This window comes from Cryptotermes secundus, unplaced genomic scaffold (assembly GCF_002891405.2).
Source record: "Cryptotermes secundus unplaced genomic scaffold, Csec_1.0 scaffold215, whole genome shotgun sequence".
Taxonomy (NCBI): domain Eukaryota; kingdom Metazoa; phylum Arthropoda; class Insecta; order Blattodea; family Kalotermitidae; genus Cryptotermes; species Cryptotermes secundus.
The window spans coordinates 1,093,902-1,108,786 of NW_019743150.1; the positions used below are offsets into that span (position 1 = coordinate 1,093,902).

A 14,885-nucleotide genomic window follows, 5' to 3' on the forward strand; every position below is an offset into this window, starting at 1 on the left:
GTTACAGGACGGTAAACTATTTCTTTTTATTTATTTTACTGGCGGCCTAACTCCACGTACTCGCAATGCAATAATAATATTCAATATTGAGAAACAAAATGTAGGATCTTCTAAATAAACATTTTTTTCGTGGAAATGAGTACAGCTGACTATTGAGATACGTACTAATAGATTGTTCTACTGCAACCAAAGTGAACTTCACTCTGTCGGCGCACTGTGTTACCCCAGTAACACCCAGCCCCATAACGATATTACTGTATAGACATAAATTAAATAAAAGTTCCTGTAGAACGAACAAGGATACAAAATATTCTAAAGGTCATGGCAGCTTCTGTTCGCAGTACCTGTACGGATGGCCCTGTCTCTGTGATACTGGCTGTACAGAATTACGGAGGAGTCCCTGACGATACGGTACGCAGTGGGTCTCCGTGGGACCACACGTACGTACGTGACAGGGATGAATGAGAAGGGTGTGGCCATCGGACCTGCATATCTGCATGACGCTAAATGTTATAATGTAAAGCCGATTTGCCTCATAATGCTGTACTGAATACAAGGAGCCTCAGCTCCATGACGTACATAAATATTGCCCCTACAACAAAAGCTTTGCTCTGTAAAATTTGGGAGAATATTAGTGGCAGATAATGACTTTCGCACTCCTTGCAAACACAAGACAAGAAATGCGAGAGCAGGATATGTTAAGAAGTGTCTTTTAAAGAAATTTCTTCTTCTTCTGCCCCTGTTTTCTACTTATGTTTATTCTTTTGTTTTCTTCTGTCTTCTTCTTCTTCGTTTCTAATTTATCTTCTTCCTTTTCTTCTTTTTCTTCTTCTTCTTCTTCTGATTCTTCTTCTTCTTTTTTTCCTACTTCTTCTTCTTCTTCTTCTTCTTCTTCTACTCCTTCTTCTGCTGCTCCTGCTTCTTCTGCAGCTTCTTCTTTTCTTCTGGTTTTTCTTCTTCGAACTCCAGGATTACGTGTTAGAGGCAGTTCCGATGTTCAGATGTCCTCTACATACGAGTAGTCAAAATTATAGTTAACTTTGGAATAATTTCTTCAATATTGCTGGGATTCTGGACATTGTTTACCGTCCGGTATTCTAAAGAACATATCGTTCTGGAAACTGGATCTGTTTCCATCCTCAGTTTACGGGGCCAGAGATGTTTACTCTGTTGGTTTCGTTGAAAGAGCTAACCAGTCCAAGAGATTGTGGTTAGCTGTTCCTGACGGGCCCAATGAAGTGTTCCCCACCCACTAAACTGAGGACGGAAACAGATTCACTTTGCGAAATGTTATGTTCTTTAGAATGCCAGATGATGCACAAGGTCCAGAGACCCAGTAATTCCGAATGTCATGCGCCATGGTCAAAACCTCTTAGAATAATTTGTTGTCCAGTTGTTCTCTTCTTCAGCGACGAAACATCGCTTCATTGTTTGAGGACGTACTGCGTTTGTTCCCTTCTGTATTCATACATGGTGTTCTTTTCTTTAATCTAACGGCTGATTTTCGTATTTAATAATTTGCATTCTCTTTCTTTTTAAAGGGGGCACGCGGTAGCCTAGTTGGTTGAGGCACTGTGGTACAAGTCGGAAGGTCGAGGGATCAAATCCCGATGAGGTCATTCTTTTTTTTAATTTACCTAATCATTCCAGCCGCACTATGGCCATGGCGTCGACTCAGCCTCTAACAGAAATGAGTACCAGGAATATTCTTAGAATGTTGGAATGTTCTTGGGGGGTAAAGGGCGGCCGGCGCGTAGAGCTGACAACCTTACCGCCATCTATGAACCATCTAAGAGTCTAGAAAATGTGAGAACCTCAACAGCTGACAACCCTATGGGCCTCCACGGCCTGTTACAGGGATAACTTTACTTACTTTATTATGAATTGTCCCATAAAAACAAAAAGGAACAAAAAAGCATCAGCGAACGAAGGACTGAAATTTCAGCCCTTTATGTTCACTTTGCGCCCGTAATTGTATTATCAGTTTCTGATTATGGAAACCGGAGCCGATGTAAGCCTGAACAACAATTAGACTTACAGCTTCACAGAATAAAGACATGTTTTAGCAAGCAGCTACTTTTGTTATCTTTGCTGATGTCCTACTGCATAATAAAACAAAAATGTCGTAAATTTAATAATACGTCGAGAAAACAGAACAGAGTTTTCTGCCTTAATTTCACATTTACAACAATACGATGCTCTCTCAATATTGTGAGAAAATTAAAAGCCTCGAGGAAAATAGTTATTCTTACCTAATGAAAAGTATCTTTAAAGACTGAATGATTATATTCTTTACATTCAATTTTGAAGTTCTTAAATGGAATTTGTTAAGCAGTTCCAGTTTGAATTGCATTGCGCATAACAAACTGCTGTTATAGGCACACTAAGCTCATCTGTTTCAAATGGATATTATATTCGTTGTCTGAGTTACTTCAATATCTAGGACCGCGCCATAGCTCAAGCGGTTAGTCGCTGGCTTCCCACCGCGGCGGCCCGGCTTCGATCCCGGGTCTGGCCAAGTGGGATTTGTGGTGGACAAAGTGACGCTGGGGCGGGTTTTCTCCGAGTACTTCGGTTTCCCCTGCCAATCTTCCCTCAACCAAATTCTCCATCATCATAATCACCCGAGGCAGGCTACAATAGGCCAATCAGTGACCGCCGTGCCGAGTGGACCCACTTGGACTCCACCCCCACTAAACGAATTAAAAGAAAAAAATTTTACTTCAGTACCTACATTGAGCACTTTTGCGAGTTTCATTCAGGAAATGATTTCAACAAAATAACCAAGAATCAAAACCACAAACACGGATACCAAACCATCAGTTTGGCTTTCGGCGAGCTCACTCAACCATCCAACAAAGCCATCGCAAAGAAAATACCATAACCAAAGCGCTAAATAACAAACAATACTGCACAGCAGCATTTTTTGATGTAGCCCAAGCTTTTGACAAAGTCTGGCATCCTGGCTTACTTTGCAAAATAAAAAGTATCTTCCCAATAAATTATTACAACCTATTCAAGTCATATTTAAGCGAAAGATTTTTCGAAGTCAAAGTAAATGAGGAAATATCCAAGCGCCTACCAATCCACTCAGGGGTGCCCCAAGGAAGCTTACTAAGTCCACTACTGTACACTCTCTACACACATGATCTACCAACATAAAGAGAACGACAATAGGAACTTTTGCAGATGACACTGCTACCTTCGCTACCCACGGCAATCCAACCACAGCCTCCTCACATCTACATGATCATCTAATCCTCGTAGAAGCATGGCTAAACAAATGGAAAATCAAAGTCCACACAAACAACTTTCACCCTCCGAAAAGGCACTTGCCCCACAGTGCAAATAAATCACATCAACATACAATCAAAATAACAGGTTAAATACGTAGGATTAACCTTTGACAACAAACTAAACTGGAGACAATACAATAATCAAGAAAATAAAAGAGATGGACCAAAAAAGCAAAGAACTCAACTGGCTCATAGGAAGAAAATCCCACCTCGCCATCGAAACAAGTTACTAATCTACAAAACAGTCATCAAGCCTATATGGACATAGAACTCTGGGGCGGCGCCAGCAAATCCAACATCGCCATTATACAGCGTGTCCAGTCCAAAATACTCCGATCCATCACGAACGCACCAGGGTATGTATCCAACCGCACCCCACATACAGATCTAAAAACTCCTTACGTAACAGAAGTCATCCAAGAAAACAGCATCAAGTACTTCAACAAACTAGAAAATCACTCCAACCCACTTCTTCAATCACCAGTACAACCTAATGAAAATCGAAGACTCAAAAGAAGTTGGCCATCAGATCTAACGAACTGAGGAAAACATTACAGGATGTTTATTCCGCACACGCCAGAAGAGTGTACAATAAATAGTTATTGAATTGTACACCAGTCAGCACACTGACTTACAGATTGTACACCAGTCAGCACACTGACTTACAGATTGTACACCAGTCAGCACATTGACTTCCAGATTGTACACCAGTCAGCACACTGACTTACAGATTGTACACTAGTCAGCACATTGACTTCCAGATTGTACACCAGTCAGCACATTGACTTACAGATTGTACACCAGTCAGCACATTGACTTACAAATTGTACACCAGTCAACACATTGACTTACAGATTGTACAGTCGGCACATTGACTTACAGATTGTACAGTCTGATTGTCAGTAACGGAGAGAAGGGGGAAAATGAAATGATTTTATGTTTCCATGCAGACCCATCACGCAGCACGCCAGAGAGTAGAGGCTTGCAGCGTTGTGTTTGCTCCAAATTTATGTCAAAAACGTGAACTAGTACTAAAGATGGGAGTTTAAAATTACAAATAATTTGCTGGAGTATGAATGCATGCCGAAACTTACTGGAATAAACTTTTTAAATTAAACTTGATTTCTCTTAATTGTTTCTTTAATATGTACAATAAAAGGTAAAGTTGCCTCGGTACTTAACTAATTAAGCACTACGCCATTAAGGTGTATGGGGGATGCCGCGCCGTAGCTCAAGCGGTTAGTCGCTGGCTTCCCACCCCAGCGGCTCGCGTTCGATCCCGCGTCTGGTCAAGTGGGATTTGTGGTGGACAAAGTGGCGCTGGGGCAGGTTTTATCCGAGTACTTCACTTTTCCCTGCCAATCTTCATTCCACCAATTACTCCACAATCACCCTCACCTATCATCCGGGGTTGGTACAATAGCCTAGAAGTGGCCGCAGTACAAGGAACTTAGTCCCACCCCACTAGCAATAAAAAAAAAATAGAAAGCGTATGTGGGAGTGGATGTATAGATCCACATTTTCTTGACCTCAACACTAGCTGGAGGTGAGTGGTCACGTCCCTGCCACTTTACCCCCGGGGAAAGAGCCCCCGGTACTCATTGGACAGGAGACTCGTTGGACCCCAGGGCCCGTCTGGACGACGTGGAGAAAATTCTTGACCCTACCGTGACTCGAAATCCGAACCCCCGGTCGTCCAGCCCGTACCGACTACGCTATCCCAGCTCCTTGATTTGTATAGCCTCGTGAAACTGTGGAGTGACTTTCCGGACATCTGTAGATTTCTCAAAAGGATTTGGTGCATAATGTATAACGGAGACGACTTTAAGATCTGTAACTTTTATGTGAAAAGATTTCTGATATGATGTATATTTTAAAAAAGAAAATTAATTCATATCTAAATGATGGGACATGTCAAATGTGATCAGGCTTGCAACAGTAGATTTGAAGCTGCAATAAATGAACATCGAATCCCTTGAACCACAAAGAACTCATGTGGGAACTGCAGTGCAGGCCAGAGTTTATACGTATAATTCTCGTCCTGTTCTGACTTGTGTTTGTGAAGGGTTCTGTCTTCTTTGGGGGAACAAAGCGCTGATGCAATCGCAGCACGTAATCTGAAAAGGCACTTCAGAGCTGAACGAGAGGAATAACCAGTCAACCGAGTGATGAAGCTGGTTTCGTATTGCAAAGTCTGCAGAAAATGTTCCTATAAAGAAGAAACCCAGCGACGGCAGAAGATTCTCGAAAGTTCTTCAGCATGCGAAATCTAGAGAACATACGTGTATACTGAACATTCTTCTTTCGATCTGTGGTTATACCACGGTCAATTCATTGGTGTCTAAGTGATTGAAATGGTAGACCGTGACATAGCTTAGCCGGTTAATAGCTGGATTCCCACTTCAAGTCATTTGGGATTTGTGGTGGACAAAGTAACACTGGGGCCGATTTCCTCAGAGCCCTTAGGTTTCCCCTGCCAATTCTCATTCTACCATACTCATCTAACATCAGGACTGGACACAGTACTCGGGGACCAATTAGTGGCTGACGTACCACACGGACGCACTCCCACCCCATCCCATGAAAACAAAATTATCACCAACGTGACAACCAGAATATGGACAATAAAAAGGTCTGTTCGCTGAAAAATGTCAATTTATTTCCGAGAAGTTAAAGGGATTTATTTCTTGCAACTAATAAAAATTGATTCACTATTGGCAACCCAAATGTTGTCTTTTAAATAGGTAATATATTGCTGAGCCGGTCAGGGTAGCCGAGCGGTCTAAGGCATGCACTGTCTTCGCTCGCTCGGAAAACGAGATCGTTGGTTCGAATCCCACTCAGGGCATGAATGTTTGTGTGTGTTTTTCTGTGTTTGTCTACAGGTAGAGGCCTTGTGACGAGCTGATCACTCGCCCAAGGAGTCCTACCGTATGTGTAAGATCTAGTAAACCGAAGTGAAACGGAGAGTTTCATGGAGGTAGGCCTAGGCCCAAATTGGGGCTGTAGCGCCACAGGAAAAAAAAAATATATATATATATTGCTGAAACTGTACGTATTTCCTTTAAAAGAAAAATTCATAAAAGTAAAGCTATGTCTGTAACAGGCCGTGGAGTCCCATAGGGTTGTGAGACGACGAGGCTCCAAAATTTTCTAGACAATCGGCTGACAGATGGCGGTGGCCTTTCCAGCCTTGCGCGCCGGCCTCCATTTACCCCTAGGAAGATTCCTGGTACTCATTTCTGTTAGAGGCTGAGTTGACCCCAGAGCAGCAGTGAGGTAGGAAGGATTATGTCAATTGAAAAATCCAATGCCCTCATCGTGAAACGAATCCGCGACCTTCCGACTTGTAATATGGTGCTTCAACTAAAGACGCTACCGCGTGACCCCAGAAGAACTCGTAAGGTCTTAAAAAATATTAAATTAGGAACTTTAATAATATTACCCAGTCTTCTAACAAATGGGTACGGGGATCTCTTTCCATAGGGATAAAGCGGCCGGGGCGTGAAGCTGAATTTTTACTTCAATCTAGTGCCGAGGTCAAGAATGGTGAAGCTGTACATCCACGCCCCGATATCGCCTTCAGGGCGAGGTGCTTAATTAATGAAGTACAAGGAAAATAGTTGGTTGAGGGGCTATGCTACAAGCCGGAAGGTCGCGGGTTCAAGTCCCGATGAGGTCATTGGATTGTTTTCAGTTGCCCTAATCCTTCCAGCCGCACTAGGCCCTGGGGTTTACTCAGTCTCTAGCAGAAATGAGTACCAGGAATCAATTAAATAATTTTCCTGGGGAGTAAAGCGCGGCCGGCGCGTAAGGCTGACAACCTTACCGCCATCTTTGAGCCGATTGTCTAGATAATGTGGGAGCCTCAACGTCTCACAACCCTATGGGCCTTCACGGCCTGGTACAGAGATAGCTTTACCTTTTTTTTTTTTACTTTACAGGGGAAATTTTATCTTGTCTCACCTTAACATGGCCGCACACTCCCCTCCCCCCGAATCAAATGGGGTAGTCGTCCATGTTACTTACAAAGAATAAGTTTGTAGAAATTAGAGTCATAACGTATTCCATTTTTGCACAGTTGATTAGAGTTCAATGGTATTTGTAATAGCATCTCCCCAATAAAATATCTGTACACATCCCTGATCTGACTCAGGATAGGGACCAGTGGAGGGCTCTTGTGAACACTGTAATGAACCTTCGGGTTCCATAAAATGCTGGGAAATTCTTGAGTAGCTGCAGATTTGGCGGCTCCTCTAGAAGGACTCTGCTCCATAAGTAAACAAGTAAGTACACATCCTGGAGAATTAAGCTTCGAAATTGGGTTAAACCAAGTTTAATGCGCAGCTAAACCCCTTCAGTTATCGTAAAATATTTAGAGACCAACCACAGCTGTATCAGCTGTCATCTTCTGATGATAAAACTGGAGAATATACTGTGGTAATATTGCGCTCTTCTCATCCGGTGTTTGGTCGATCATTAAATGGAATGCGAGTCGGCTGCAGTAATGGAACTTCTATAATCCGAGGCGCTGCCATCTAGGTACCATTTGTTAAACCATTTCCGCGTGTAGTCAGCAGTCTTGTTACGAGTTCATTTAGCTCTCAGAATGAAATATTTCATTAACATCATTATTGGACTCATAATTGTAGGGATGAAGTCTTGTGTTTTCTCTTAGATACCAACAGATTTTTTTTATTTTGTTTAGATGAGTAAGTCAAATATGGCTTTATAATGCCACATTATATTTGCACTGGGCACATGAAGTATGCTATGTTATTCCATTTTGAAATACACATATTTACCAAATGCGTTCTTTGCGATATTTAATACGCCGAAGTATGGACGTCGGCAATGGCGAGGATTCCAGGGATTTGCCTCCTACCTGGCCCAGGTTTATGCAAAAAATCAAAATTGAAAAATATATAAATATATATTCTACATTTGTGAAGAGAAGTCTAAGCTGGAAAAAGGAAATATTGTAATATTAATAACAAAAACTGAAAATATTTTCAAGTGTATGGGTGACTCTCGACGGGGTTTTGGATTGGATATCGGACGACCGAGAAGTCGGAGTTCGAGTCTCGGCGGGAGCAAGAATGTTCACTTCTCCATGTAATCCAGACCGGTTCTGGGGCCCACCCAGCCTCCTATGCAATGGGTACTGGGGGTTCTTTCCAAGGGGAAAAGCGGCCGGGGCGTGAATCTGACTGCTCACCTCCAACTATTGCCGAGATCAAGAAACAGGAACTTTACCTTTTTACCTCCTATACCGCCGTCGCTAATTTCCACACGCTAAGTCATTTCCAGCATGCAGTATGTTCACTAGTAATTGCCTGGTAACGGCTTCTGACAATGGCTATTCCTCTCCTTCCGGGCTCAAGTCTTCTTTGAATGGCGGCTCCATTCAAACTCCCGTACAGAACTGACTTGGTTGCCCCAGTTGTCTTCTTTATAACCCCTCCGCACGGACCACCGTAGAAAATCCCGTTTCCAACAGTATGCATATTATCCGTTGCCGCAGGAAAGTGTTCACTGAGCCATTGCCTAGAAACTGCTCTACACGTTACAAAATTAAGAAATATCATATCCTGATTACTTCAGGGCGATAAGTACAAAGAGATGAACGAGCAGCGAGGCCCATTGTGTGCAACGAGTTTAATATGGAAGGAAGTCTCTTCATGTTTCAACCAACACTGGCCATCATCAGAAGGCACAACCAGCACTACAAAGAAATACTTCTAGGCGAATCAGTGGCCGCCGTGTAGAGTGGACCCAGTTGGACTCCACCCCCCACTAAGCGAATTAAAAAAAAAACTACTTAACATGTATGATAAACATCGATTTCCGCAATTAGAAATTAGAGTAGACTAAAATATGCTGTATAGTCCGTTGAAAGACAACCGATGTTTCGTGGGAACATGTTGCCTCCATATTGAACAAGCCAGTAGGAAACAGGCAGCGAGCAGAGTAGCTCTGATTGCAACTTGCAGTTCAGTCAGGCCTTTAAAATTGTCTTCCGTGTTTCCCAGAAGTTCGCTAGGTTCAGCTGTGCCGTGGTACAACGCACGTCCAGTGTGATTAATTGCTCTTTAGTCTAACAAACCTTTTTGTTTATCGATCTAGTTGGTCTGGCGGAAATGCTTTTGGCTAGTATTCGGGGTTGTGGGTGGTGGTGATCAGTTCGAATCTCAGCCGAAACACTGCCAATCCTGAATGAGGTTTCTCGTAGATGCCTCAGTCCCTCCAGGAAAATTCTGTCATAATATCACGATTAGGTCACTGTCATTTCCTTCCAAATCCTTTCTGATTCATCTATCATCCTACAATTCGAGGCTATAATGGAAAAAAGAAAACGCCCCGCCCTCCCAAATCTCAACTGTATAGATTATCCATTTAAAACTAACGGGATACGCCGCGCCATAGCTCAAGCGGTTAGTCGCTGGCTTTCCACCTCTGCGCCCCGGGTTCGATCCTGGGTCTGGTCAAGTGAGATTTGTGGTGGACAAAGTGGCGCTGGGGCAGGTTTTCTCCGAGTACTTCGGTTTCCCCTGCCAATCTTCATTCCACCAATTGCTCCACAATCACCCCCACCTATCATCTGGGGCTGGTGCAATAGGCCAGAAGTGGCCGCAGTGCAAGGGACTTTGTCCCATTCCAATAGAAAAAAAAACTAAAGAGAACGACAGATGCAGAGAAGGTTAAAGTATGAATTCTTTCTAAATAAAATATACATATTCAGGCCGTACCTCACAGGAAATATTACGTTTCCACTACAAAGCCCAACCGGTTAATGCTGTTTAGGGAAACAGTCGTTGTTCATTGTGAGAACCATACGGAACACATAGACACACTCTGTATGGACAGAATACAGAATATCAGCATATTAAAGTAGGTGGTTAAATAGAATGGAGGGGTACAAGGTACGGTAGCCGCGGTATAAAGCATGAACTGTGTTCGCTTGCTTGAATGCTGGAATCTTGTGTTCGAATCCCACTCAAGGCATGGCTGTCTGTATTGCGTGCTCTTATTCTGTGTTTATATCGTTCTCTGTGCAGGTAGAGGCCTTGCGATGAGCTGATCCCCCGTCCCCCGGCCCCCGTCCAAGGGGTCGTACCGACTGCGTATAGGACCAAGAAACTGAAAAAACGGCCAAGGCCCAAATAAGGGTTGTAAAGTCATAGTAATAATGAAGTGGTATGTTATTTCGGGCCGGTCACGGTAGCCGAGAGGTCTAAGGCATGCACTGTCTTCGCTGGCTTGGAAACCAGGATCGTGGGTTCGAATCCCACTCAGGGCATGGATGTTTAGTTTGTGTGTGAGCGTTTTTCTGTGTTTGTGTACAGGTAGAGGCCTTGCGACGAGCTGATCACCCGCCCAAGGAGTCCTACCGAATGTGTAAGATCAAGAAAAACCGAAGTGAACGGAGAAGTTCATGGAGGTAGGCCTAGGCCCACTGGGGCTGTAGTGCCAAGGAAAAAAAAATATATATTATTTCGGAGAAAGTATTAATTACCTATTTTAAGTTATTCCCTTACAACTGCCTGGAAAGAATATGGAGCCACACGAAAAATTCCAGTCAGAATGTCCTATCTCCGGACTAAGGGCCGAATCTGTGAGCCCACCAATATGAAACGAATCTATTATTTGACCAACTAAGTGACTTTCAGCTTTCCAAGATGGACGTCGCTCCATAGAGCGATTGCTGATATTTGCAATCGAATCAAAGGGCTGACACAAGATGCATTCGAAAAGGGCCTGGGGCTTCAACCTCGGAGCGCTTTAACTAGATCACTGAACAAGATACTTATATATATATAGAGGCCAAGTTATGGGTACAGTTGCACTGATATAAAAGATGAAGAACTTTTGGTATATACTCTGACGCTGTTTGCAAACTGCTTGTGCAAAAACGTGTCCTTTGAGGGCTTGTCCTACAAAGAGACGGATCAGTACTGGAGACTTTAACGTTAAGGCTTCCTGGAAGCACAGGGCCTCAGGAATATAGTTCAGCCCCTCTCTATGCAGAGGCAAATAGTAATAAATGCCTTATTTCAGTGCATCTCAAATACGGTCATTTCCGAAACGTCGTGTAATGAACAGTGTGCAAACAGAGTGGACATATTGGTGGAAACTCCGTTGAAATTGAAAAGTGAATAATTTCTCTCGTATTTTTATCCTTTATCCCTTCTATATCCTTATTTCGTTCCTTCATTGGTTCGTTAAACAGTGCATGAAGTTACAAATTTATCCCGCATATGGCGCAGTATCGAGCAAAATGCTGCTGTGTAAGTACTTACAGGCCGTTGTGGCTTGGGAAATACGTAAACATACATATACATAACCAAATAACATACACATTCTTCTCTGTCTATTTAGAGTGGCGTGAAGCTGAGATAATAACGGTAGGTGAACAGAAGAGTCACCTGGTGTTAACTCTTTAAATCCCAGTGGTTCCTACATATACCAACCGCTTTAACACACTAAAACTCTGCATTCTGCCCACAGAGTGTATCTGAGTGTTCCGTATGGTTCTCACAATAAACAGCGACTGTTTCCCTAAACAGCATTAACCGGTTAGGCTTCGTAGCGGAGATGTAATGTGTTTCCTGTGAGGTACGGACTGAATTAGTTAGAAGAAATTCAGCCTTCATCGAGGCAGCCACTGAACCACCACCGGCTTCCAGAGCCGTCAGACAGTAAAATATGGTCATGAGTCCTGCGTAAATGGGAACCAAGGGTCACTGTACTGGCGAGGGCCAGCAGCAATTTAGCAGTCAGTCAAATCGTGAGACAGTGAGACGCAGCAGAGTGACTCCCAGTAGAAGGGGAGTAACTAATAATAATGAGTCCTCTTTTCTCACTGAAGAGAAGGTCCGATTTCAAAACACGAAAGAAGAAGAATGTGGTCCTCGGTCACGATACCAAGCAAGACTGCCGGCGAGGACCAAAGCAGTTTACTGGACTGGACTGGACTGGTCCAGTCTTTAATGGATTAAATGTGTTTGTGGGCGGTCGTGAGTACACTAGTACGAGACGCTGTTATCCACCTGGTTGTGATGTGTGTCTAGTAGCACTTCCGCAATCATGTTATCGGCACTCCAACTCGCTTGTAGATAAGGAGAATATGGAAGCTCTGTCGCTTTCTGAACTGTGGGAAGTTTCTTCATAAAAGTACGAAGGGGAATATCACCTCTAGCGAGACCATTCCACACTCCCGCAGCAGCAGCAAAACTTCACTCTCGGTGTTCCAGGCTATCGCTTCCTGAGATATGAAACGCTAAGCGTCGGCATATTGCGAAAACAAAGGAAGATAAGATGTACTTGAAGAGTAGACCTACTGGCTGCTGAGATGTGACGCCGTACGGTCCGATAGTTCACCGCTATTTCCGAGGGACATATTGCCTCCTTCTTCAGAGTCGAAATTTGATGGATATTTCTCGATGGTTGATTTCTTGGATTACTGTTCGATCCTCATGTTTTCCCATGGTCTTGATGTTCATCCATTACATAATCAAAGCCATTGCTGCAAAGCGAATCATAATCTATGGAGCCAGAAATAATTTTTCCTTTGTGGTACGCGGTAGCGTAGCTGGTTGAGGCATTATGCTATAAGCCGGAAGGTCTCAGGTTTGATTCCCGATGAGGTCACTGGATTTTTCATTTGACCTAATCCTTCCATCCGCACTATGATCCTGGGGTCGACTCAAACAGAAATGAGTAACAGCAATCTTCCTGGGGGTAAAGGGCGGTCGGCCGGCGCGTAAGGCTGACAACCTCACCACAATCTGTGAGCCAATTGTCTAGAAAATGTGGGAGTTTCGACGTCTCACAAACCTATAGGTCTCCACGGCCTGTTACATGGATAGCTTTACATTATTTATTTAAATATTCATCACGCAAAAAAAAATCGTTTCAAATAAAATTAGTATACATTATTGAGAGATCTACAGCATTTCTTGCCATGTCCGAATTATTTTAGGATAGCCCCTCAGCCGGGAATCAAACTCCGATATCATAATCGTCCATTATGAAGACATATGGGAGCGGAGGCATAGCTCCACGGATTCTTAGCTTTGGGACTATATGGAGATGAGCGACACCGCCATGTTCCGGCCCTTCACATTGAGGAAGAAACCCCCCGGCACCCACTGAGGGCCGAGAAAGTTGGAGAGGGAAGAAAACTACGTTTTGGAAGGAAGACCGTGCCCTCTGATCCTTCTGATAGACGCACATTTGAGGGAGGGTAAAGTTTTAGGAAGTGAATAAGGTAAATGCTTAGGAAATGGACTTCATTATTAGCAGAGGAAAGAAGGTGAGCAGAGGCTTTAATGCGTATGATTGAATTTAACGTTAAAATTGATGCATTGCAGTGAAATTTTAATTTAACATTGGGAGGGCTATATTAGGGAGAAGTTTTTATGTTAATGTTGAACGAGGGGGTTTGACTGAATATGACGCATGCAATGCAACATGGAATTTAGTTATTGTAGAGGAGTCTAGGTAGGACCCAGAACCAGTCCTGACGCGGCTGAAGACAGAAAAGTCTCTGCCCCAGCTAGAAATCGAACACAGATGCCCAGGTAGACGAGCCGCATCCTAGCGAGTACGCTGCCTGAGTGTAGGAAGACTGAACGCTAGACTGAATTTCTTCTAATATATAAGAATTCAGTTCGTACCTCACAGGAAACATTACGTCTCCGCTACAAAGCCCAACCAGTTAATGCTGTTTAGGGAAACAGTCGCTGTTTATTGTGAGCACCATACGGAATACACAGATACACTCTGTGGGGAGAATGCAGAGTTTTTATTTTTAGTTAAAGCGGGTTGTACATGCAGGAACCACAGGACTTTAAAGAACTAAGTGCATCTGGCAGAAGCATTACCTTGGAAGGAGAACCAAAGGTTGACGAGGAAGGGGTGTTCCAGCGTGGTGAGTATCTCGACCTCTCGAAGAACGTTCTTCAGGGCTTCTCTCTCCACACACTGTCTCTTGTTCATGTACTTCATGGCGAACATGCGTTTGCAGTCCTTCTTCTGCACTATGCATACCTGTAACATAGCGCCGTTGCCATGGTTACTGAGGTAAATATACCCACGTTTCGATAGAAGCAAAATGGAATATAAACACTTTAATGCATTCAAGGCACCGAAGTATAAACAGGGAAAGTGTAAATACAGGACAACACAAATGACTTATTTAAAGTCATGTCTGTCTATCTTTGAAATAATATCAGTACTTGAAAAAAGCTGGACAGATTTTTCTTAAGGGGTACTATCTACTAGGACAGAACGTCATGTAGCCTGTTGAAAGTCAACCGACGTTTAGGGAGGAACATATCACCTTAATCTTCAGGGTAGGATAAGCCGAGCAAGACACCAACATGAGAAATGTTTTCTGGCGAATTTAATTTTGGCTTCTATATATAAATATCGGGGGCACGCGGTAGCGTAATTGGTTGAGGCACCATGTTACAAGAGGGAAGGTCGCGGATTCAAGTCCCGATGAGGTCATTGGATTTTTTCAATTGACCTAATCCTTCCGGCCGCACTATGGCCCTGGGATCGACTCAGCCTGTAACAGAAAAG

At 43.4% G+C, this 14,885-nt stretch overlaps 1 protein-coding gene across 1 annotated transcript in view; it reads right to left on the reverse strand.

Moving 5' to 3' along the window:
- Window positions 1-14,885, reverse strand: part of LOC111873827 (serine/threonine-protein kinase 32B) — an 82,970-nt gene that overhangs the window by 33,586 nt on the left and 34,499 nt on the right. Inside the window, exon 2 of the mRNA XM_023868816.2 lies at window positions 14,183-14,348. Within this exon, the coding sequence (XP_023724584.1) occupies window positions 14,183-14,348 (166 nt within the window). The remainder of the gene's footprint in view (window positions 1-14,182; window positions 14,349-14,885) is intronic.